This window comes from Dermochelys coriacea, chromosome 5, assembly GCF_009764565.3.
Source record: "Dermochelys coriacea isolate rDerCor1 chromosome 5, rDerCor1.pri.v4, whole genome shotgun sequence".
NCBI classification, from domain to species: domain Eukaryota; kingdom Metazoa; phylum Chordata; order Testudines; family Dermochelyidae; genus Dermochelys; species Dermochelys coriacea.
In genome coordinates, this window is record NC_050072.1 from 9,882,883 (window position 1) to 9,907,242 (window position 24,360).

Consider the following 24,360-nt stretch of genomic DNA (forward strand, 5'->3'; position numbering starts at 1 on the left):
CTAGGTCCTTCTGTATCCTATCCCTCCCCTCCAGCGTATCTACCACTCCTCCCAGTTTAGTATCATCCGCAAATTTGCTGAGAGTGCAATCCACACCATCCTCCAGATCATTTATGAAGATATTGAACAAAACGGGCCCCAGGACCGACCCCTGGGGCACTCCACTTGACACCGGCTGCCAACTAGACATGGAGCCATTGATCACATATACCCAATTGCCCAACACATAGTGGAGCAACACAGTTTGATTGCAGATCAACTGAGCAGAGATTTGTTGCAGATGCACGAATGGTCTCTAAAGAATTCTGTTACCCAGAATGTTTTCAGCCTTTGGGGATTTCTGGTCATAGGTCTCTTTGCGACAAGATTTAATTAGAAATGTTCCTGTTTTTTGCTCAAGACTGGCTCAGGCAGTCTGTCATTGAGGGATGCATTTGATATATGCCTTGCTACCATTTTCACTTGTCACCAGAGACTTAAAAAAGATAAGGCAGGATTGAGCCAGGGTGATTCTCATTGCTCCAGGAAGGTCAAGGCAACAGTGGTACACTGAGTTACTCCATTCATCCAACAGCAACTACAGGATGCTCCTGTTATCAACAAACCTGCTGCCTCAGGTCTTCCATCCAGATCTCTGATTGTTACATCCAGCAGCATGGGTTATATGCCTTTGATAGAGTCAGAAAGATTGTGTTTAGTTGAGGTGCAACAAGATATAATTAATTCGAAAAGCTGTCAAATAGAAAAAAGTTACAAGTTCAAGTGAAAAAGATTTGTTTTGTGGACAACTGAAAAACTTGTTGACCAATTTCAGCTCCCATACAACCTATTTTAGAATGTTTGTTACACTTAAAAGTAATAGGGTTGTCTTTACCCTCCAGTAAGGCCCATGTAGCGGCAATAACAGTGCATCATACTTATGTTAATGGAAAATCTATTTTTTCATGTACATTGGTGAAAAGCTTTTTAAGAGGCCAATTCAACCTGGATCCCTTCATTAAGGAACCTTGTCCCACCATGGAATTTGAATTTAGTTGTAACGCAACTCGTGTCTCACCCATTTGAACCTCTAGTGAGCTGCTCTTTCTTTTGTCTTTCTGTGAGGACAGCTTTTATAATAGCTATTTCTTTCTGGTAGAAGACTAAGTGAACTGTATGCATTGATAGCAGACCCCTTATACCAGTTTTTATAAAGACAAAAAGGGTTTCTTAGACCAGCTGCTAAATTCCTTCCCAAGGTAACTTTGGAGTTTTGTGTAAATCAAAGTATCAATCTACCAATATTCTTTCCAAAGCCTCATTCAGGTAAAGGGACGGCCAGATTACATTCATTAGCTGCTAAGAGAGCACTAGCATATTACTTGGATAAAATATTTTCCCTTATTGATACCTGCAAAGTTGCTGCTTAAAGGTTGGTTCGCACTTTTGCGAAACATCATACATTGGATCTGGCATCCATGGCTGATACTTTGTTTGGTAGAGCAGTACTCCAGTCTTTAACTACCCCTCCAGCCAATTTACTGTACTGCTTGCTAAACTATCCCACCAGTAGAAATATGCAGAGGACATGCAAAGAAGTGAAGTTAGGTTACTTGTAACCGCAGTTCTTCAAGATGGACTCTGCATGTTCGTTCTTCCTGCCTTTCTTCCCCATGCGGAGTCCAAATTTCAATATGTTGGTGTTCTGCTTTAGCAATGGAAGGGACTGAGGTGGCAACTGCTGCCACACTCCTTTTATATCCACACCCTCAGAACATGATAGAGCGAGGGGCAGGGGTGACACATCGGCACCCTGATAGGCACTATTCCCAGAGGGTTCTATCATCCTGCTGCGTTGGCATAAGTCCCATGAATGTGAATATGCAGAATCCAGCTTGACAAACTCCAGTTACAAGTAACCAATCTTCATTTATGTGGGGGAGGGGGTTACACTATTAACATTTCTGTGGTAAGAGAAGGAGAGGCAAGTTGGAGACAGGTGAGAAAGAAGGGTGATGGTTACCTTAGTAAAGGAGATGGGTAGGTGGAGATATAAGGCAAGAAGGAACAGAGGAGGGAGAAAATATTGAAACTAAGGAGAGGCAAGTTAAATGTTGCCCCAGGTACTTTGCTTATGCTTCCTTTCTTGCTTCACTTCCTTCTGTTGTCCTTGTTGTATTTATTGCCTAAATACAGATCTAGAAAACAATTCTATTATTGTGAATGCCAGTTCAGCTGCAACTTCAGGAACCCTCATGTAGATGGGGCTTCGACTGATGACATCATTGTCAGCACCATGCCATCTAACACTGCTGTCAGGTAGTCCAGTTGTTGCAGTGCTGAAATGGTGGTGGCAGCTGAAATCTTGTTCACACTGTTGCTTCTACTGTTGCTATTATGGCTCCAGCTGAATCAGTATTAACAATAAACTCTGGGGGCGGGAGGAAAATCTAATATACGCAGAGCCTTTAGACCAAGGATGGCCAACCTGTGGCTCCAGAGCCACATGTGGCTCTTCAGAAGTTAATATGCGGCTCCTTGAATAGGCACCGACTCTGGGCTGGAGCTCCAGGCGGCAATTTTCCAATGTGCCAGGGGTGCTCACTGCTTAACCCCCAGCTCTGCCACAGGCTCTGCCCCCCACTTCACCCCTTTCTGTCCACTCCCCTGAGTCTGCAATGCCCTCGCTCCTCCCCCCTCTGTTCCAGAGCCTCCTGCATGCCACGAAACAGCTGATTGGGAGGTGTGGGGAGTGAGGGGGAGGCACTGATCAGCGGGGCTGCCGGTGGGTGGGAGGTGCTGGGAGTGGGGTGGGAGAGCTGATGGGGGGGGCTGCTGATGTATTACTGTGGCTCTTTGGCAATGTACATTAGTAAATTCTGGCTCCTTCTCAGGCTCAGGTTGGTCACCCCTTCTTTAGACTAAGCTCTTTGGGGTGGTGCTTGGCCATAATGTATCTAGCATCTTTAGTTTCTTAGAATGTTTAGGTGCTGTGTAAATAACTTTCACTTTGAACAAATACCTTGATGACAGCCGTTCACCCAAAGGTGAGAAATAGTTATAAAATTGCATTTTAAGCCTAAAGCGATGGTATTGTTAGTGGAGTAAGACCGCTCACTGTTGAAAGTGCATGCGCTTTAAGTTGTGAATCCAGAAGATAGAGTAGTTTTTAGATATGAATACTTAAGCATGTAATATATTATTCAGGATGTTGGTGAGTCTCTGCTAGACAGTTGCATTTCAAGACTATTTTCAGTGGAGTTAAATATTTATAATGGCTGACTTTTATTTTGTCTATTTTTAGGAGAATTTAGTAGAGAGCAAACATCACAAGCTTGCTCGAAGTTTAAGAAGTGGGCCCTCTGATCATGATCTCAAGCCTAATGCAGCTACTCGAGATCAGCTTAATGTAAGTTTGTAACTTTCATTTGAGTTTTTGGTGTCTGTAAGTATACAGATTCAGTTTTGCTAAATGACTTTAGTCAGTATCTGACGCCAAGTTTGAAGGGAATACAATAGATGATATGTGATTTCTTGTTAATGTGAACTTATGTGTTGTGAATAAGACAACTTGTAGGTGGGTGGTAGTTTGACCCAGCTCACGAACGGCCAGTCATTCCCATCTGGTTACTTTGAGATGAGTTAGTGTTACTACACTCCTGAGTGCAAAGGAATCCACATCACACATACTAACTGGCATTTTTGGCAGTCTCAGCAGCAGGACCAAGGATTGATAGGTCTATGGATACCCTGTCCTCTATGGGCAGTTCATCTAAGATCAGGGTTGAAGAGTCACTGGTGTGTAGTATGGGGAAATTGTCCATTTTGTTCTACTTGTGGATAGACAAAGGCCTTCATTCTACTATGTGGTCAGTACGGCACATGACACACTAACTTCTCTCAACTTCTTTAAAAGTTCAATATGTATAATTTTTATTACAAATTATTCTCTGGCATTTTTTTTAATAGATTATAGTGAGTTATCCACCAACAAAGCAATTGACATATGAGGAACAGGATCTAGTTTGGAAGTTCAGATACTATCTTACTAATCAAGAAAAGGTAAAGTTAATTGTATTAAATATATACTGATCACTGTACATTGTTATTGAATAATTTATCTTCCTGTTTCATTAGTGCAACTGCTTTTTTAAGTATCTGACTCTTCAGAGGTGTGAATCTCTGAGCTGACAAAGTATATTTAGTCAAGATATTTTTCATTAATGGAATAACTATGCTGGTAAAGACTAGTGACCGTATTTTTTAAATCCTATTGGCAAATACTTTTAAAACTTGTAGCTCAAAATCTCTAGTGAGTTCCTTTAAAATGCTCTTCTGCCAAGCCTGCCAGGATTAATTCACCAAAGAAAATTGATGTTGACTTCTGCAAATATAGCACAAATCACAAGCTACATGCATCCCAGAGAATAGGATAGGTTACTGGAAAGTGAATTAAAACTAGATGGTCAAATAATGCCAAAAAAAAAAAGTGTATTGTTCAATGATTGTTTAATGAATAGCATTGCATTGGTTCTAATTGGTATCTTTCTAATTTGCCTTGTGTGAGGCCCCAGAAAATGTAGCTGGACTATGTTAAAATAGCAAAAAGAAAAGGAGTACTTGTGGCACCTTAGAGACTAACAAATTTATTAGAGCATAAGCTTTCGTGAGCTACAGCTCACTTCATCGGATGCATTTGGTGGAAAAAACAGAGGAGAGATTTATATACACACACACAGAGAACATGAAACAATGGGTTTATCATACACACTGTAAGGAGAGTGATCACTTAAGATAAGCCATCACCAACAGCAGGGGGGGGAAGGAGGAAAACCTTTCATGGTGACAAGCAGGTAGGCTAATTCCAGCAGTTAACAAGAATATCAGAGGAACAGTGGGGGGTGGGGTGGGAGGGAGAAATACCATGGGGAAATAGTTTTACTTTGTGTAATGACTCATCCATTCCCAGTCTCTATTCAAGCCTAAGTTAATTGTATCCAGTTTGCAAATTAATTCCAATTCAGCAGTCTCTTGTTGGAGTCTGTTTTTGAAGCTTTTTTGTTGAAGTATAGCCACTCTTAGGTCTGTGATCGAGTGACCAGGGAGATTGAAGTGTTCTCCAACTGGTTTTTGAATGTTATAATTCTTGACGTCTGATTTGTGTCCATTCATTCTTTTACGTAGAGACTGTCCAGTTTGGCCAATGTACATGGCAGAGGGGCATTGCTGGCACACGATGGCATATATCACATTGGTAGATGCGCAGGTGAACGAGCCTCTGATAGTGTGGCTGATGTGATTAGGCCCTATGATGGTATCCCCTGAATAGATATGTGGACAGAGTTGGCAACGGGCTTTGTTGCAAGGATAGGTTCCTGGGTTAGTGGTTCTGTTGTGTGGTGTGTGGTTGCTGGTGAGTATTTGCTTCAGATTGGGGGGCTGTCTGTAAGCAAGGACTGGTCTGTCTCCCAAGATCTGAGAGAGCGATGGCTCGTCCTTCAGGATAGGTTGTAGATCCTTGATGATGCGTTGGAGGGGTTTTAGTTGGGGGCTGAAGGTGATGGCTAGTGGCGTTCTGTTGTTTTCTTTGTTGGGCCTGTCCTGTAGTAGGTGACTTCTGGGTACTCTTCTGGCTCTGTCAATCTGTTTCTTCACTTCAGCAGGTGGGTACTGTAGTTGTAGGAATGCATGATAGAGATCTTGTAGGTGTTTGTCTCTGTCTGAGGGGTTGGAGCAAATGCGGTTATATCGTAGCGCTTGGCTGTAGACAATGGATCGAGTGGTATGATCTGGATGAAAGCTAGAGGCATGTAGGTAGGAATAGCGGTCAGTAGGTTTCCGATATAGGGTGGTGTTTATGTGACCATCGCTTATTAGCACCGTAGTGTCCAGGAAGTGGATCTCTTGTGTGGACTGGTCCAGGCTGAGGTTGATGGTGGGATGGAAATTGTTGAAATCATGGTGGAATTCCTCAAGAGCTTCTTTTCCATGGGTCCAGATGATGAAGATGTCATCAATGTAGCGCAAGTAGAGTAGGGGCATTAGGGAACGAGAGCTGAGGAAGCGTTGTTCTAAGTCAGCCATAAAAATGTTGGCATACTGTGGGGCCATGCGGGTACCCATCGCAGTGCCGCTGATTTGAAGGTATACATTGTCACCAAATGTGAAATAGTTATGGGTCAGGACAAAGTCACAAAGTTCTGCCACCAGGTTAGCCGTGACAGTATCGGGGATACTGTTCCTGACAGCTTGTAGTCCATCTTTGTGTGGAATGTTGGTGTAGAGGGCTTCTACATCCATAGTGGCTAGGATGGTGTTTTTAGGAAGATCACCAATGGACTGTAGTTTCCTCAGGAAATCGGTGGTGTCTCGAAGATAGCTGGGAGTGCTGGTAACGAAGGGCCTGAGGAGGGAGTCTACATAGCCAGACAATCCTGCTGTCAGGGTGCCAATGACAAAGGAGGTGCTGTCGTCATCATGAATAGGTCGGAGTATGAACAAGAGGCTACGAGGCAGCTCTCCAACACCACTTTCTACAAGCCATTACCCTCTGATCCCACTGAGAGTTACCAAAAGAAACTACAGCATTTGCTCAAGAAACTCCCTGAAAAAGCACAAGAACAAATCCGCACAGACACACCCCTGGAGCCCCGACCTGGGGTATTCTATCTGCTACCCAAGATCCATAAACCTGGAAATCCTGGACGCCCCATCATCTCAGGCATTGGCACCCTGACAGCAGGATTGTCTGGCTATGTAGACTCCCTCCTCAGGCCCTTCGTTACCAGCACTCCCAGCTATCTTCGAGACACCACCGATTTCCTGAGGAAACTACAGTCCATTGGTGATCTTCCTAAAAACACCATCCTAGCCACTATGGATGTAGAAGCCTCTACACCAACATTCCACACAAAGATGGACTACAAGCCGTCAGGAACAGTATCCCCGATACTGTCACGGCTAACCTGGTGGCAGAACTTTGTGACTTTGTCCTGACCCATAACTATTTCACATTTGGTGACAATGTATACCTTCAAATCAGCGGCACTGCGATGGGTACCCGCATGGCCCCTCAGTATGCCAACATTTTTATGGCTGACTTAGAACAACGCTTCCTCAGCTCTCGTTCCCTAATGCCCCTACTCTACTTGCGCTACATTGATGACATCTTCATCATCTGGACCCATGGAAAAGAAGCTCTTGAGGAATTCCACCATGATTTCAACAATTTCCATCCCACCATCAACCTCAGCCTGGACCAGTCCACACAAGAGATCCACTTCCTGGACACTACGGTGCTAATAAGCGATGGTCACATAAACACCACCCTATATCGGAAACCTACTGACCGCTATTCCTACCTACATGCCTCTAGCTTTCATCCAGATCGTACCACTCGATCCATTGTCTACAGCCAAGCGCTACGATATAACCGCATTTGCTCCAACCCCTCAGACAGAGACAAACACCTACAAGATCTCTATCATGCATTCCTACAACTACAGTACCCACCTGCTGAAGTGAAGAAACAGATTGACAGAGCCAGAAGAGTACCCAGAAGTCACCTACTACAGGACAGGCCCAACAAAGAAAACAACAGAACGCCACTAGCCATCACCTTCAGCCCCCAACTAAAACCCCTCCAACGCATCATCAAGGATCTACAACCTATCCTGAAGGACGAGCCATCGCTCTCTCAGATCTTGGGAGACAGACCAGTCCTTGCTTACAGACAGCCCCCCAATCTGAAGCAAATACTCACCAGCAACCACACACCACACAACAGAACCACTAACCCAGGAACCTATCCTTGCAACAAAGCCCGTTGCCAACTCTGTCCACATATCTATTCAGGGGATACCATCATAGGGCCTAATCACATCAGCCACACTATCAGAGGCTCGTTCACCTGCGCATCTACCAATGTGATATATGCCATCGTGTGCCAGCAATGCCCCTCTGCCATGTACATTGGCCAAACTGGACAGTCTCTACGTAAAAGAATGAATGGACACAAATCAGACGTCAAGAATTATAACATTCAAAAACCAGTTGGAGAACACTTCAATCTCTCTGGTCACTCGATCACAGACCTAAGAGTGGCTATACTTCAACAAAAAAGCTTCAAAAACAGACTCCAACGAGAGACTGCTGAATTGGAATTAATTTGCAAACTGGATACAATTAACTTAGGCTTGAATAGAGACTGGGAATGGATGAGTCATTACACAAAGTAAAACTATTTCCCCATGGTATTTCTCCCTCCCACCCCACCCCCCACTGTTCCTCTGATATTCTTTACTTGGAACTGCTTTAGAAGATCTTTTGCTAATCGCTGCAGCTTTGCTTTGTATGGTGTTCTTGTTAACTGCTGGAATTAGCCTACCTGCTTGTCACCATGAAAGGTTTTCCTCCTTCACCCCCCTGCTGTTGGTGATGGCTTATCTTAAGTGATCACTCTCTTTACAGTGTGTATGATAAACCCATTGTTTCATGTTCTCTGTGTGTGTGTATATAAATCTCTCCTCTGTTTTTTCCACCAAATGCATCCGATGAAGTGAGCTGTAGCTCACGAAAGCTTATGCTCTAATAAATTTGTTAGTCTCTAAGGTGCCACAAGTACTCCTTTTCTTTTTGCGAATACAGACTAACACGGCTGCTACTCTGAAATATGTTAAAATAGGTAACCGGTTAAAATTACCAGTTATTTTAGTGGTAGGTATTCAGCTATAAACAAGGCTGAAGCCATAGTCTTGACTTGTTTATATTTTTGGGTGACCTCTAGCGAAGGATCTAAATTCCTGATTCAGCAAAGCATTTAAGTATGTGCTTTGCTGAGCTCTCTTCTCTCCATTCAGCTCCATACATTGAGTAATCCTTAACACCTTGTTGTCAGTGCTTTCAGTCTGGCCAATATTCTGTTAAAGACTCCTGAAGAAAAAAGATTGCTTCAAAAGAAAAGGGAAAAAAAAATATCAGCATCGTCCTTGATTTGCTAAATCTATAGCTTCCTTGCTGTTTGCTGCCACCCGATACCATAATTTCTCCTTGGGAGTGGGCATTTTGTATAATAGAAGAGACAGTTGATTGAATCAGCATTGTCTCACTGAAGTATTTCCCACAGGCCTTTGGGGGAAAAAGTGTCCCAGAGATCATCGGATTACTTCTAGAGAAGCTTGCTTGTGGTGGCTTGGGGGGAAACTGAGGTGACGCTGCAAACTTCTTGTGCACTCTATTATCAAGAACTACCAGAACTAAGTTCCCTCTATGTTCCTTAAGCAAAGGGTATAATCTAGTACTGTGATCTGGAACATAGGGATATTAAGTGGCTGAAAAAGAACATTCTTAGTAGGGCTATCAAGTGAGTAAAAAAAATAATCATGATTTATCGTACAATTAATCGCGCTGTTAAACAATAATAGAATACCAATTTAAATATTTGTGGATGTTTTCTACATTATCAAATATATTGATTTCAATTATAATACAGAATACAAAGTGTACAGTGCTCACTTTATTTATTTTTGATTACAAATATTAGCACTGTAAAAAGAAAAAAAAAGGAATTTTCAATTCACCTAATACAAGTGCTGTAGTGCAATCTCTTTATCATCAAAGTTGAACTTACAAATGAAGAATTATTTACAAAAAAAACCAGCATTCAATAATAAAGCAATGTAAAACTTTAGAGCCTATAAGTCCACTCAGTTGTACTTCTTTTCAGCCAATCGCTCAGACAAACAAGTTTGTTTACATTTGCAGGAAATAATCCTTCCCACTTCTTGTTTACAATGTCACCTGAAAGTAAGAACAGGCATTTACATGACATTGTTGTAGCTGGGGTTGCAAGATATTTTCATGCCAGATGTGCTAAAGATTCATGTCTCTTCATGCTTCAACCACCATTCCAGAGGACGTGTCCATACTGATGACGTATTCTGCTCAATAATGATCCAAAGCAGTGTGGACCAATGCATGTTCATTTTCATCATCTGAGATGTCACCAATAGAAAGTTGATTTTCATTTTTGGTGGTTTGGGTTTTGTAGTTTCTGCATCCGAGTGTTGCTCTTTTATGACTTCTGAACGCATGCTCCACACCTCGTCCCGCTCAGATTTTGGAAGGCACTTCAGATTCTTAAACCTTGGGTTGAGTGCTGTAGCTATCTTTAGAAATCTGACATTGGAAGTTTCTTTGCGTTTTGTCAGATCTGCAGCGAAAGTGTTCTTAAATCAAACAACGTATGCTGTGTTGTCATCCGAGACTACCATAACACAAAATATATGGCAGAGTGCAGGTAAAACCATGGAACAGGAGACATACAGTTCTCCTCCAATGAGTTCAGTCACAAATTTAATTAACACATGTTTTTTAACAAGCATCGCTAGCGTGGAAGCATGTCCTCTGGAATGGTGGTTGAAGAGGCATATGAATGTTTAGCATATCTGGCACATAATTACCTTGCAATGCTGGCTGCAAAAGTACCATGCGAACGCCTGTTCTCACTTCCAGGTGACATTGTAAATAAGAAGCGGGCAGCATTATCTTCCGTAAATGTGAACAAACTTGTTTGTCTGAGAGGTTGGCTGCACAAGAAGTAGGACTGAGAGGGCTGAGTGGGAGGAGGGATAGCTCAGTGGTTTGAGCATTGGCCTGCTAAACCCAGGGTTGTGAGTTTAATCCTTGAGGGGGCCATTTGGGATCTGGGGCAAAAACTGGGGATTCGTCCTGCTTTGAGCAGGGGGTTGGAATAGATGACCTCCTGAGGTCCCTTCCATAGTCTATGATTCTATGACTTGTAGGCTCTAAAGTTTTACATTGTTTTGTTATGGAGTGCGGTTATGTAACCAAAAAAATTCGACATTTGTAAGTTGCACTTTCTTGATAAAGAAATTGCACTACAGTAGTTGTATGACGTGAACTGAAAAATACTATTTCTTTTGTTTGTCATTTTTACAGTGCAGACATTTGTAATCAAAAGTAATATAAAATGAGCACTGTACGCTTTGTATTCTGTGTTGTAATTGAAATCGATATATTTGAAAATGTAGAAAAACATCCAAAAATATTTAATACATTTCAATTAGTATTCTATTGTTTAACAGCGTGATTAAAACTGTGATTAATCATGATTGATTTTTTTTGGTTAATCACACGAGTTAACTGATCAACAGCCCTAATTCTTAGTATTCTAGATAACAGTAAGGCTGATATTCTTAAAAAGAACAATTGTTTTTTCTTTCAAGTTGTGATATCAAGCAGAAAGATAGGTCTATTTAACACAACAATAAGACCCCTAAAACTTTGCAAAGACCCTTTTCCCCCAACAACCTCCCCCATGATTGATGCAGATTTTAAGGGTTTATTTTCCCCTTTGGTGTGCTTGTAAACCCCATAGTCTCTAGTGATGACTGAGTTTGTTAATTGGGAGGAGAATAAATTGTGAATTTGAGATTTCTGCTACAGAAGATGTAATTCTCTTACACTGTAACACCTTATCTAAAGTCAGAGGGCCTTACAAAAATTGAAGAATTAACCCTCACAACACCCCAACAAGGTAGGTAAGAATTATCACCCCGTCTTATAGAAGTGGGGGCAATGATACATAGAGAGATTAAGTGACTTGGTCAATGTCACGCAGAAAGTCAGAAGCATAACTGGGAATAGAACACAGATCTGATTCCCCCTGGTGTGTGGTCACACAAGTTTAATTGCCCAGAATATTGCCATTCACTTCAATTGGGTTCCCCTGGTTTATGCTAATATAATTACAATAAGAATCTGGTCTTATGTCTTGTCTAGACTGAAACTAAAATATATAACTCTAAATATTCCAGTTCATTGATTCCTGTAATTGCTTAGGAATACTCAGTTTTTCTAATCTTTCTTGTTTAGGCTTTGACCAAGTTCTTGAAATGTGTCAACTGGGACCTACCCCAGGAGGCAAAGCAGGCACTGGAGCTACTGGGTAAATGGAAGCCAATGGATGTAGAAGATTCTCTGGAACTCTTATCATCTCATTTCACCAATCCAACAGTACGGCGATATGCTGTTGCCAGGTTGCAACAGGCAGATGATGAGGTATTAAAGGACTCTGTTCCGTGTGTGTACTTTACTTTCACCCATGAGAAAATCAAAGGACCTAATGTAGCACATGGAGAAATGTACTGTTTCCATAATGTTTGCTACAACGTGAATATTTATTACCTTTTACTGGAAGGTAATTATGAAAGATAATAAAAGGGTGATTGTGAAGCTGTTCAATGTAAGTTTCTGTTTTTAGAGAGAATAAAACTTCTAGCTTAAGCAAAACTCCTCACAATGCAAATCAATACTCTGTATTAGATGTCTTCAGCTATGCAGGCTAAAACAATCATACTTTCTCCCCACAACCCAAGAGATCAGTTTTGATGCTAACTTGTTCATTTCAAAATTAACTGCTCCATTGTTGAATAGTATACCAGATGCTTCTAGCAATGTATTTTGTAAATGCCAGGTATGTCCTGACATTGCATTCCTTTGAGGAAGAAGGTGCAGAAAGATATTCTGTTAGCTAGAAATGGGATAAAACATTTGAGATAAAGGGGGATTTCTTTTTGAAAACCCATGTAAAAACACTCATTGAGTGGTGGGAACTTAATGGAATCTAATCTTTTATGTAGGTTGTAATATGCATATTACATCTGCCTCCTGTTTTTATGATACGGAATCTTATGCACTCATAATTGTGCCTTCTGGGTGCATAACACATTTTTTTAAAAGCAGCCAATAAAACTGACCAGCTCGCAATAGGGAACACAAATTGCCCCCTAGTTAGCACCCATGCACGGTAAGACTGACTGACTCAGTAATACCCCCCATAATATTCTTGACCAAAAAGACATTCCTTGCACCATGCATTGAAGATCACTAAACAGGTTCTGGTAGACCAGCAGAGGGGGAAAATTCCTTAGGTAGTAATTAATTAAAAACCCTGTCTTAAGAATTCAAATCTGGGGACTGTTATATTGCTTTGTTGCTTTTATGATGGTGCATAAGGGAAGAGTCAACATTAGATAGCCAAATCCCAGGCTCTGTCCAGCTTTTACAGATGGAAGTCAAACACATTAAAGTGAATAGTTTAACCAGTTTTCATTGTATAAGACCAATATGGCTACATTAAACGGGTAGTGGAAGTTGATTACAATAAGGTATGAGGAAGACTAGCACTAGCCACTCTAAAACAGAAATATATGCCCTTAGATGTGTATTTAAATTGCTATTGTGACTTTTTAATAAAGAAAACAGTGCAAGAAATAGAAATCTGTGTGCCAAGTTATATTCATGACCACTCTTTCTACCCTACGCTAGCCATTACTCAGTTCCTGCTTCCATTTCTTTACTGATCACTAAACCCTGATTTAGGCTTGTGAATAAATGGTGTAATTCTCAAAAGTGCTGAGTATCCAACAGCTCATCTCTGTGTATCTCTTTTTTTTTTTTCTCTTTGTTATCTCCTTCCAAGGATTTGTTGATGTACCTGTTGCAGTTGGTCCAGGCCTTGAAATATGAAAATTTTGATGACATAAAGAATGGATTAGAGCCAAATAAGAGGGACAGTCAGGGTTCAATGTCCGAGAGTATGGCAATATCAGGAACGAATGCTGCAGAAATAGACAGGTAAGATGCTTTTGCTTCTAGAAGGGAAGAAACAAGGAATATTGGCATCAGCAGTAAAATACTGATTCTCTCTTGCAGGCATGCTGCAGTTTTGTCATTGGCATATACTAAGTTTATATTGCAAACTTGCTACTCTTGCTTTACTTATGAGACCTTCTTGATGCTTCCAGTCACTACCATGTTGAAGACTTAAAGCTCGGAGGCTGCTATGGGGTCTTTTTGGTTGAAAGTCTCATAGTGCCATTCCTGAGACATTAAAACAATAGATTGGTTCTTTGACTTTAAATACATCTAGCTAGTAATTGAATTGGGTGAGAATTTTTGGTAGATAGTTTCTTTTTGAAATAGGTTGGGTTTGCTTAAAATATGTATGTGGCTGGCTAGCAAGAACCCAGTCATCTGAGGGTATCTAGCACAAAACTTTGATGATACTTGGTATAAAAATGTAAGTTTGAAGAGGTCCTGGACACTTTATTTTTTATGACTGTAGTTGCCAAAGCAGGTCCCCACAGGTGTGCTTGTCCTGTTGCTGCTCCAATCCTTATACCTGAACTGATATAAAGCATTGTCAAGTATCCCTCACGGTGTTCCTGCCCTTCCAGCCAGATTCAAGCTGTTAAATTTTTGCTTCAGAGCTTAAGCCCAATTCTCTTGGAGTTGTATTTTTAAAAGCACCAAAGAAACTTAAGTGCCCAAGTCACTTTTGAAAATGGGACTTAAGCTCCTAGGTGTTAGATGACTTAGATATTTTTGAAAACTTTATCTATGGCACTTAGTATCTGTGCTTAAGATGCCTTGTAGTCACTTCAATTCTGACTTGACACTTAAGCATTCAAATTCAGTGATTCTTTTTGATATCCTACTCTTGAGAGGGTGTTTTCAGAGCCCCAAACGAGGAAGGAAGGCAGACCACTTCGCTGGCTTCAAATAAAGTCTGTGTGACACAGCAGTGTCACTGAAAGGCTAAAATCTACTGCCTCAGACTAAAACTAAGTGCAGGGGCATTAGATTTGCCAGTAAATATCTCACAGTGCACTGGGAATGTGAAGAATGCATCTAACCTCTCCTAGTGAGATTGTCATGAATCTGATTTGAGGCCAGCCCTGTAGTGCTTTGAAATTAAGTCGCTCAAAGCAAAAACCTGAGCTGATCAAGACTACATGTTGATGATGTGGCCTCTTCTGGCAAAAACCTTACTTCTCCTGATAGGCAAGTGAGAGAGCTTCACCACTGAAGCATCCTACTACACCATCTTGCTTGAAATAGGCTCTTATCATTCACGTGCTTGAAGTTTTCATGCTTAATTTTTTTTACAACCACATTATAACTAAGTTTAGATTTGTCTGTAGGAATTAATGTTGCCACTATTTTTCGTTGTCGAGCCTGTTTGGCTAATTATAGTCCATTGTTGTAGGTTTCCCAATCTAGTTAATATCCATTGCAAATGGAATGTACACCATGGTTTTGTTTTTTTTTTAAACTGTTAATGTGATCCCAAATCCTAATTGTAAAACGCGTGCTTTTTCTTTACTTTACAGTTCCCAGATCATATCAAGTCCCCTTCCTCCTGTATCCTCCCCACCTCCTACTTCTAAAACAAAGGATTCTGCAGAGAGCGAAAACCTTGAAGTAAGTAAAACATGTTAGAGTTATTAACTAAGAAGTATCCAAGATGATAACTGAATGGGTATTTGTTTTATATTGGCCTTTATCCCATAGAATTTGACTAATAAGCTAACTATAACAAGTTCATAAACTTATTTCCTGAAAGTACATTGCTGCATAGTCCAAAAGATAAGACTTTAGTTTTAACTCTTGCCCTGGGAATATAAATGTGTTAAGACAAAAATTTCAAGTGAACTAAATATAGATTACTTTATTAAGAAAATACTGATGGTTTTTCTGAATGTTGATATCAAGTTGTTTATGAACACAGTCACACTAATAGGAATAGGTTAATGTTGCATTATGTATATTTCTGTTAAGCACAAAGATTAGTACTGTTTGGTAAAGATAAAAATGAATGTAGAAAAACATAAGCATATAATATTACATTCAAGGTAACTTGACTGTGCCTACATATATTCTAGTTAGTGTGTATATAATTATTTTATACAAATCTCAACTATTTTTATGTGTATAGCACACGCATCAAAAATTGTGCATTCCTCAACCAGAGCCTCAACTGGTATAAATGGCCTAACTCCACTGATTTCAGCGTTACTATTCTAATTTCCACTAATGGAAGATTTGGACCTTCTCTTTCTAGTAGCTGTTGGGTAAAGATGGGGTGATGAACTGATGACTGAACTGAAGCCAGTATAACTGACTGGTGTATTATCAGTCTGAGAGCACTCACCTTGCTACACTCAAAGTCCAAGCAGTTTACTTTCTGGGGTTTAGTTCTAGTCACAAAATAAAGCCCAAATGAAGCAAGACATCATTCAGGCCAAGCCTTTTCTTGGGGTTGGCTGCTGCCCTATTCATCTGAGGACTGCTCAGCCCTCACTTTCGGTCCTCTCTAGCAAGCCGCTCTCACCTTCTGCATCCAGGTGGGTAATCAGTTACCATCCAACATTGAGTCACCACTTAGGTGGTGATTATGTGAGAAAATGTGAAAGATATGATATTTAGATACATACTATCCATGTGTGCTGTGGCTCTGCGCAGCTCCCAGAAGCAGCAGTATGTCCCCCCTCCGGCTCCTACGCGTGGGGGCAGATGGGGATCTGCACGCTGCTCCCGCCCCAAGTGCCACCCCCTCAGCTCCCATTGGCCGGAAACTGCGGCCAATGGGTGCCGCAGGGGCAGCACCTGCATATGGGGCAGCGCACAGAGCTGCCTGGCTGTGCCTCCGCATCAGAGCTGGAGGGGGGACATGCCACTGCTTCCAGGAGCTGCTTGAGATAAGTGTCACCCAGAGGCTGCATCCGTGGCCCCCTCCAGTGCCCCAACCCCGTGCCCCATCCCTGATCCCCCTCCTGCCCTTCAAACCTCTCGGTCCCCTTCCTGCACCCCAGAGCCCACACCCCAGCCAGAGCCCACCCCCACTGCAACCCCCAGCCCGGAGCTGCTCCTCGCACCCTGAACTCCACATTTCTGGCCCCACCCCAGAGCCCACACCCCCAGCTGGAGCCTTCACCTGCCCCTGCACCACAATCTCCAATTTCATAAGCATTCATGGCCTGCCATACAATTTCCATACCCAGAAGTGGCCCTTGGGCCAAAAAGTTTGCCCACCTCTGCTCTAGCAGAGGCTCCCTCCTCAGCCCTGGCAGCTTCCTTGCAGGCAGCATCTTTCCCTGGGTTGGGCTGAGTTTTCAAGTTCATCCCCCTCCTGGCTGGAGGAGAGGGAGGATGAAAACAGCCCATCCCCCTCCTGGCCGGGGGAAGGAGGGTGAAAACAGCTGCTCCCCCTCCTGGGTGGGTGGGGGTGGTGAAAGTGACTCCAAACCCAGTGCTACTCCTGCTCTGCTGGCTGCAGCTGCCTTGGGCTGGCAGCACCAGTGTCTTCACCTCCTAGCTGTAAGTGGCTGCCCCATGGGTGGCAATGGGGACAGGCAGCCCAGATGTGCCTACCTTGAAGATGCAATACGGACACAGTAGAGTACTTGGGTTTTTTTGTTTTTGTTTTTTTTGGGGAGGTCTCTGCTGCTGCCTGATTGGTTACTTCCGGTTTCACATGGTATCCAGTTGACTGTTCAGTCTGTAACTCTGGTGTTCCTATCTTTGAGGTTCTACTGTGTAACTTTTTTTTTACTTTTTAATTTATTCCAGCAAGACCTTTGCACTTTCTTGATATCCCGAGCCTGCAAGAATTCCACACTGGCTAACTACTTATACTGGTATGTCAAGTCTTACTTTGTATTATAGTAGCACCGAGGGTCTCCAAATTTGAGATCAGAGTCCAATTGTGTGAGGTGCTATACAGACACAGAATAAAAGCTAGTCCTTGCCCTGAGGAACTTAATATCTAAATTTGAGACAGATGCAACAGTGGGCTTAAATAAACCAAAGGAGGGATGAGGATTACACAGTGTTCAGTTTCATAGTATAAAGATGGCAGTCACTAGTTTATAGAATAACAATGTGTATGCATATGTCTCTATATAAAGTGAGAGCATTATATTTGCAATGGTCAAAATACAATTTTAAATTCTCACTTTATGGTCTACAAGTGTCATTCAACTGGAATAAATAAATAAATACTGTAATTCAGTTTTGGATTATGTAATAATTTTTTGGCTTTCATAGCAATCTGTCTATAGCACTCAGTTCGTGCGCTGTATTCTAGCACTTAATATAATGCATAATTGGCATAAGACTCTGTAAACCTGTTGTGCTAAACTAAGACTTGCTTTATTAGCTATCACGGATGAGAACCATAGGATATCTAAATAAGATAGCGCTGCAAATGGTTCTCCCCCCTCCTCCCTTTACGAATGACCCATAGTTGTGATGCCTTGTCCAGGTGATTGGAGTTTTGCACTTAAATCACTGCACTAAAAATGTACCTAGGTTTTATAATTCTGTATGTCATTGATTGAAAATGGTTATCAGTAGTATGCTGTAACTAGTACTAATATGCTATGAATAGCACATAGGGTTGGAAATGAAAGGGGTGAATTAAAATACATTGTCCAAAATGGTGCGCCAAAAAACTGACTTATTCTGAAAGTGCTTCCAGTTGTAAGTCCATCCTCGCAAAATCTTTGTTTTCCCTCTCACGTACAATATTTAAATTTAAAAATATTAATCAAACAGAAGCATGGTTTACTACAACACATGGTGAACATGCCACATACACTTTTTCTCTCATAGCCTAGAATATTTGTTTAAATTAAAAATATAATGGGCTACTTTTCTGAAGATAAGGAACTAAAAGTGTGATTACTGGGAATAGAAGTTAAATATTTGGTCTGGTCAAACATTCTTATTTATTTAAGTAGAAATAACTTAGTCTAGCTTCGTTCACTTAAATGTGTGGTTCATTTCACAGTCATTACTGAAGCTTTTGCATTTTTCCAATTACATAAAACCCAAAACCTTTTCATACATGCAAGATTGTGTGGTTTGTATCACTAGAGAATACAAATACATTGCATTCTGAAACTTGGAACAAACTTTCTTCTTCCTAACTCATTCAGTCAACAAACTGTCAAGCTCTTTCAAAACACTCTTGCCTTCTGACCACAAAATCAACTAATTTATTCTTTCTTTTCCTCTCAGACATCTCAATTTCTCAGTGACAAAATCCAAATGTTACAGCTACAGTTTGATCTGGCATAGCCATAAATCCTTTTGGCTGCTGACCAATTATGCTTTTCAGCTAACCAGATGCAGCATGAGCTTAAAACAATCAATAGAAAAATTCAGTAATCCTTGAAACTCCGGCATCACATTCATATTACTGCGATGCCAGAGCCATTCCTGTACTTTTCCACGTTTGTGCATAGATGACTAAAACGATGTTTTATGTATGCACCATCTACTGAGGCATATGATATCAGGCCTTTGGGCCTGCCTCTCAAGAAGTTAGAGAGACACCATGTAGTACTTTCCTTTGCAAAGAAAGATGAGATAAAGGCACATTTTAACGTATTTCTTTGCATTTTCCCTATTCCCTCTTCACTTGTTGAGTACATAAGCTTTGAAAATACACATGAGAAGCTGTCAGACTTCATTTCCTCTGTAGTAAGATCTAAATTTGTAGCCTTAGAAAAGGCTATCCTGCTAGTAATCACTGCTGCAAGAGTGAGAGCTTTGGAAATGACTTCTGGTTAGCTATAGGATTTATCAAAATTATAGCCCTTGTGAAGTACAGGTATTTGTCTGGATACTGTATTGCACATTATGTTATGAATTTGTAAATTAGTTTAGAACGATGTATAGCACATAAGCTTGATGGAAAATTCGGCTTGATATGTAGCGAGCTCTTGAATCAATTTGAAGAGACAGCCCATGACAGCAGATTATCGAATGGATTGTGCAGTTTCCTGCAGTTGATTTTCTACATCGAGAAGAGATCATTTTGATACGTTCTTCTATAGCTACCAAATTTAGATATTAATCCCTATCTACTCAAAACATGCTCTTCAATCCAGAAATGTAGCTTGGTCATGCAATTCTCTGCACATTGTCCTTGTATCCATATGGAGCTTTGTCAACTTTCATAGTTTTGTCTTGGAAATGGAATTGCAGCTCCATTTTTGAATTGGCTCAAGTTGTCACCTCATTTCCTCCTTTCATCTACCATGCTGTTAAATGAATTTCTCTCTCTTTCGGGTGCCTGACACAGTGTTTAATTTGTGCCAGGGCTTGCCAGGGTTGAGCCCTGACACCGCTAGGCTTGGCGGTTCATAGCCCCGGCACCTTGGGCTTGCTGTATCCGTTATGAATGTAAAAAAATTGCTTGAGCCCCAGCACCTCTTTCATTACAAGTTAAGCACTGACTGGACAGTAGTTGTCCCAGCATATAACCAGTTTCAGTGATCTAAAATGGAAACAAAGTATATGTTGCATAAGGTAGGTAGAAACGTAATTGTTAAGCAGAGCATAAAATCAACTAGACTTAATGTTAAGAAAAGTGTAGTTAGCTTGCCTCTCAGATTTATTAATTTCGTTTAATTTGTAATCAACATTCTTGTCAGCACTCCTCAAACTTGCTATGGGCTCTCACAATATTTAAAAACCCAGTTATCCAATCAGTAACAAAAATATTCTGCCCATGCACTTCAAAACACTTACTGATGTTGGAGGAGGTGTTCCAATGAGCCTGTATAGTGCCTAACATATTGGAGCTCCAGTCCTAGGGCACCACCATAAGGTAAGCAGAAAGGTAACTGTCACAGCATGGGTGGAATTAGTCCATAATGTCTGTGAAGACTGATTAGGTTCACTACATTTGTATAGTCACTTGACTTAATCCCAAACCAAGCATGAGACAATGTAATGTATTCAGTTAGATATTAAATAGCCCCGCCTAGAATACGCACAGTTGTATGTATTGTGCTATACTATATCTCGGAGGATAGAAGGGGGATAATTTACAAACTGCCTGTTTTTGGTTAGCATTACTGTCATAAATATAAAGGGAAGGGTAAACACCTTTAAAATCCCTCCTGGCCAGAGGAAAAACCCTTTCACCTGTAAAGGGTTAAGAAGCTAGGATAACCTCACTGGCACCTGACCAAAATGACCACTGAGGAGACAAGATACTTTCAAAGCTGGAGGGGGGAAGAAACAAAGGTTCTCTCTGTCTGTGTGATGCTTTTGCCAGGAGCAGAACAGGAATGGAGTCTTAGAACTTAGTAAGTAATCTAGCTAGATATGCGTTAGATTCTGTTTTGTTTAAATGACTGATACAATAAGCTTTGCTGAATGGAATGCTTTTGTGTCTTTTTGCAACTTAAGATTTTGCCTAGAGGGATTCTCTGTTTTGAATGTGATTACCCTGTAAGGTATTTACCACCCTGATTTTACAGAGGTGATTCTTTTACTTTTTTCTTCAATTAAAATTCTTCTTTTAAGAACCTGATTGCTTTTTCATTGTTCTTAAGATCCAAGGGTTTTAGTCTGTGTTCACCTATGCAAATTGGTGAGGATTTTTATCAAGCCTTCCCCAGGAAAGGGGGTGTAGGGTTTGGGAGGATTTTGGAGGAAAAGACTTTTTTCCAAATGGGCTCTTTCCCAGTTATATATTTATTAGACACTTGGTGGTGGCAGCAATAAAGTCCAAGGGCAAAAGGTAAAATAGTTTGTACCTTGGGGAAATTTTAACCTAAGCTAGTAAAAATAAGCTTAGGGGGTTTTCATGCAGGTCCCCATAACTGTACCCTAGAGTTCAGAGTGGGGAAAGAACCTTGACATGGTGACATTCCTTTTCTGTTTCCGGCAAAAGCATCACATAGACAGAGAGAACCTTTGTTTCCCACCCCGCCAACTTTGAAATTATCTTGTCTCCTCATTGGTCATTTTGGTCAGGTGCCAGCGAGGTTATCCTAGCTTCTTAACCCTTTACAGGTGAAAGGGTTTTTCCTCTGGCCAGGAGAGATTTTAAAGGTGTTTACCCTTCCCTTTTATATGACAATTACTTTATCATTTATGAGTGAAATTATATTTCTATGCTGCATATGAAATAACCTATAAGGTGAATCAGAGTATGAACCACACATAATTTACCAACATAAGGCATCAAATTAAAAATGACTGTAAAATTTTGTTCTCCTCTTTGGCTGAGGCCTCTAGTCTGGTGATCCTTTTAAAAATGAACAGTAACCTCTTTGCAAAGCCATGCTCTGGGATAACTCAAGTATTCTTCCACCCCAACTGCTGATGGAACATGCAGTGCAATGCATTGAGCGGGGGAGGATGGTGGGTTCAGGAGGTTGTTTGCATTGCCGTTTGTAGCACTCAGTTTAGGAAAGGGTAATAGAGCAGTGAGAATAGTGGAAACACTCCTCTTAATGAGTGGTAGGACAAATGATTAGTGTAGATGGATATGCAATGGGGCAGAGGTGTGTTTCTGGCATACCCGTCCATACTTGCTCCGTTTGAGTGCTACCACTCTGTCTTAAGTGAAAGTAAATCTCAAGTGTTTCAAGTACTCCATATATCAGTGGAAAGACCCAGGGTATCTGTCCCTGATACTACTACCTGAAGGTTCAGGTTTTGCCCTGAATCAGGTAAAGGTTAGTTTTGCTGTAATTGCAGATCTTTATTACACAGCTGTAGTACTACACAGGTAAATGACTTGTGTTGCAGAAGGACAACCTAACTGAGATTGTTTTTGTGTTAAAGGTATGTAATAGTGGAATGTGAAGACCAAGACACTCAGCAGAGGGATCCAAAAACTCATGAAATGTACCTAAATGTGATGAGACGGTTTAGTCAGGCTCTATTAAAGGTAACCCATTCCTTAGATAATGAAAGATTAAGCAGTTTGCAGGTGTTTGCTTTCTTTAAAAAGACACTAGTTTACTACAATGCCATAGCATAAGCATTGCAGTCTGCCAAACCCCTACTTCTCCCTGGAATTAATTTGATCTGCTGTAAATGATGTAAATTTTAATTCAAAACAAACGAATGCAACTATCAAGAGAAGTGTTTCCCTTTCTGTATTTGTTGCTTTTCAGATAAATTGTAAACTGACTTTTCATATCATGCTTGCCTGTAGACCCCCTTGCATCTGGCAGTGAATGTCTGATATTTTGGGGGAATATTTGGCCCTGCTTGATAAACTGGAGGTTGGATCACTAGCCTTTGCTGAATCAAGAAGCAGTGCCAATCTGTGTGTCAGCAGTAGAGGGTGCTGATGTAGTGAAAAAGGGTCCTTCTCCTGAAACTATAGCTTCTATCACTTCTGGCATATATGTACACAGTTAGCTGGCTTAAGTCTAACAGTCAGGGGTATCTTTCATTGCATTTTACTTCACATCTCATTAATGCTGCTTCAAGGTTTTTATGTGACTCATGTAGTACAAAGGCATATTTCACATGCGAGAATCTTCATGAAACTCACTTTTTCCCCCCTGTGAATTAGTTTGTCATGCATGAATGTTTACCACTCAAATTATTATTGTTGATGTAAATGGAAGTGCACTGAAAAGTCAGATAACTGATTGCCAGCTACGGCAATTTTGGTTACATTTTACAGAAAATATTGTGCTTTGAATGAACTCTGAAATGAAAGATAATTGATCTTTTTTATTAACTTGGGAAATCTAGCTAGACTAAGAATAAATGTGCAAATTTCAGATGTAATTATGGAACAAAGACCTAATTTTCTGTTTCTTTTTCATTCACGGAGGGTGATAAATGTGTCAGGGTTATGCGTTCTTTGCTGGCAGCGCAGCAGACATTTGTAGATCGGCTGGTTCATCTAATGAAGGCAGTGCAGCGTGAAAGTGGGAATCGTAAAAAGAAGGTAAATGCAGGAATAAAAAATTTTGTGGTTAAAATTTTAGAGTAGGAGTGTTAGTTTTCATTGGAAACTTTTGATAAGTTGTGTAACAAGAGATTCTGATTTTTTCTAACGTCTTATCTAAGTTAAGCATATATTCTAATATGCATTGTATGTGTTTTGGTTAGACTGAAGTATTTCAGCTCTTTTGGCTTTTTTTGCTTTGAGCTATTCTAGTTCTCTTTGGGTTTTTTTGGTCACCTTTTTGGAAACACGTATGGAAGACTCAAATTTCTGGGAAATCTTTTCTCAAAGATGCTTTTTGATCAATTTATTTTTCCTCTCTAATTTATACAACTATAACTATCTTGTACCCTCTGGAAGGTATATTCAGAGCTGTGCTTTGGCTCTAAGGGTACATCTACACAGCAGCTGGGAAGTGTGATTCCTACCTCAGGTAGATGTACATGCACTAGCTCTGCTTGAACTAGTGCCTAAAAACAGTGTGGTCATGGCAGCTGCCTGAATGCAATTCTGCCTGACCCTCTCTCTGGGTATGTACCTAGGTAGCTTATGTTTTGAGTTTTTTAGACAGGGTTTTTTACGCTTTTCCTAGCTATTAATTGTGGTATATTTACTGTCTCAGTAGTTTATCTATTTTTCCCCTTTCACCCTTTGGTGAATGGAGTTAGAAACCGATGGATTTTTTTGTGATATACTTATGATTCTTGATTTTCTTTAGTCTTTTTGTTCCTGTGTTTTTGAGACATTTGACTGTATGCCATGTTTATTCTATTCATTTTATCTTTGTTACTGCTTGT

The 24,360-nt window shown here is 40.8% G+C and overlaps 1 protein-coding gene across 8 annotated transcripts in view; it reads left to right on the forward strand.

Annotated features, from left to right (window-relative positions):
* PIK3C3 (phosphatidylinositol 3-kinase catalytic subunit type 3) overlaps nt 1-24,360 on the forward strand; it is a 153,075-nt gene that overhangs the window by 47,960 nt on the left and 80,755 nt on the right. For all 8 annotated transcript variants that reach the window (XR_006281773.1, XM_038401922.2, XM_043515453.1 and 5 more), the window contains 8 exons: nt 3,284-3,388; nt 3,949-4,041; nt 11,875-12,060; nt 13,484-13,638; nt 15,177-15,267; nt 17,416-17,483; nt 22,438-22,543; nt 23,447-23,563. Coding sequence is in view for 7 of the 8 variants with exons in the window: in XM_038401922.2 (XP_038257850.1) it covers nt 3,284-3,388; nt 3,949-4,041; nt 11,875-12,060; nt 13,484-13,638; nt 15,177-15,267; nt 17,416-17,483; nt 22,438-22,543; nt 23,447-23,563 (921 nt within the window). In the remaining variant the exon portion in view is untranslated. The remainder of the gene's footprint in view (nt 1-3,283; nt 3,389-3,948; nt 4,042-11,874; nt 12,061-13,483; nt 13,639-15,176; nt 15,268-17,415; nt 17,484-22,437; nt 22,544-23,446; nt 23,564-24,360) is intronic.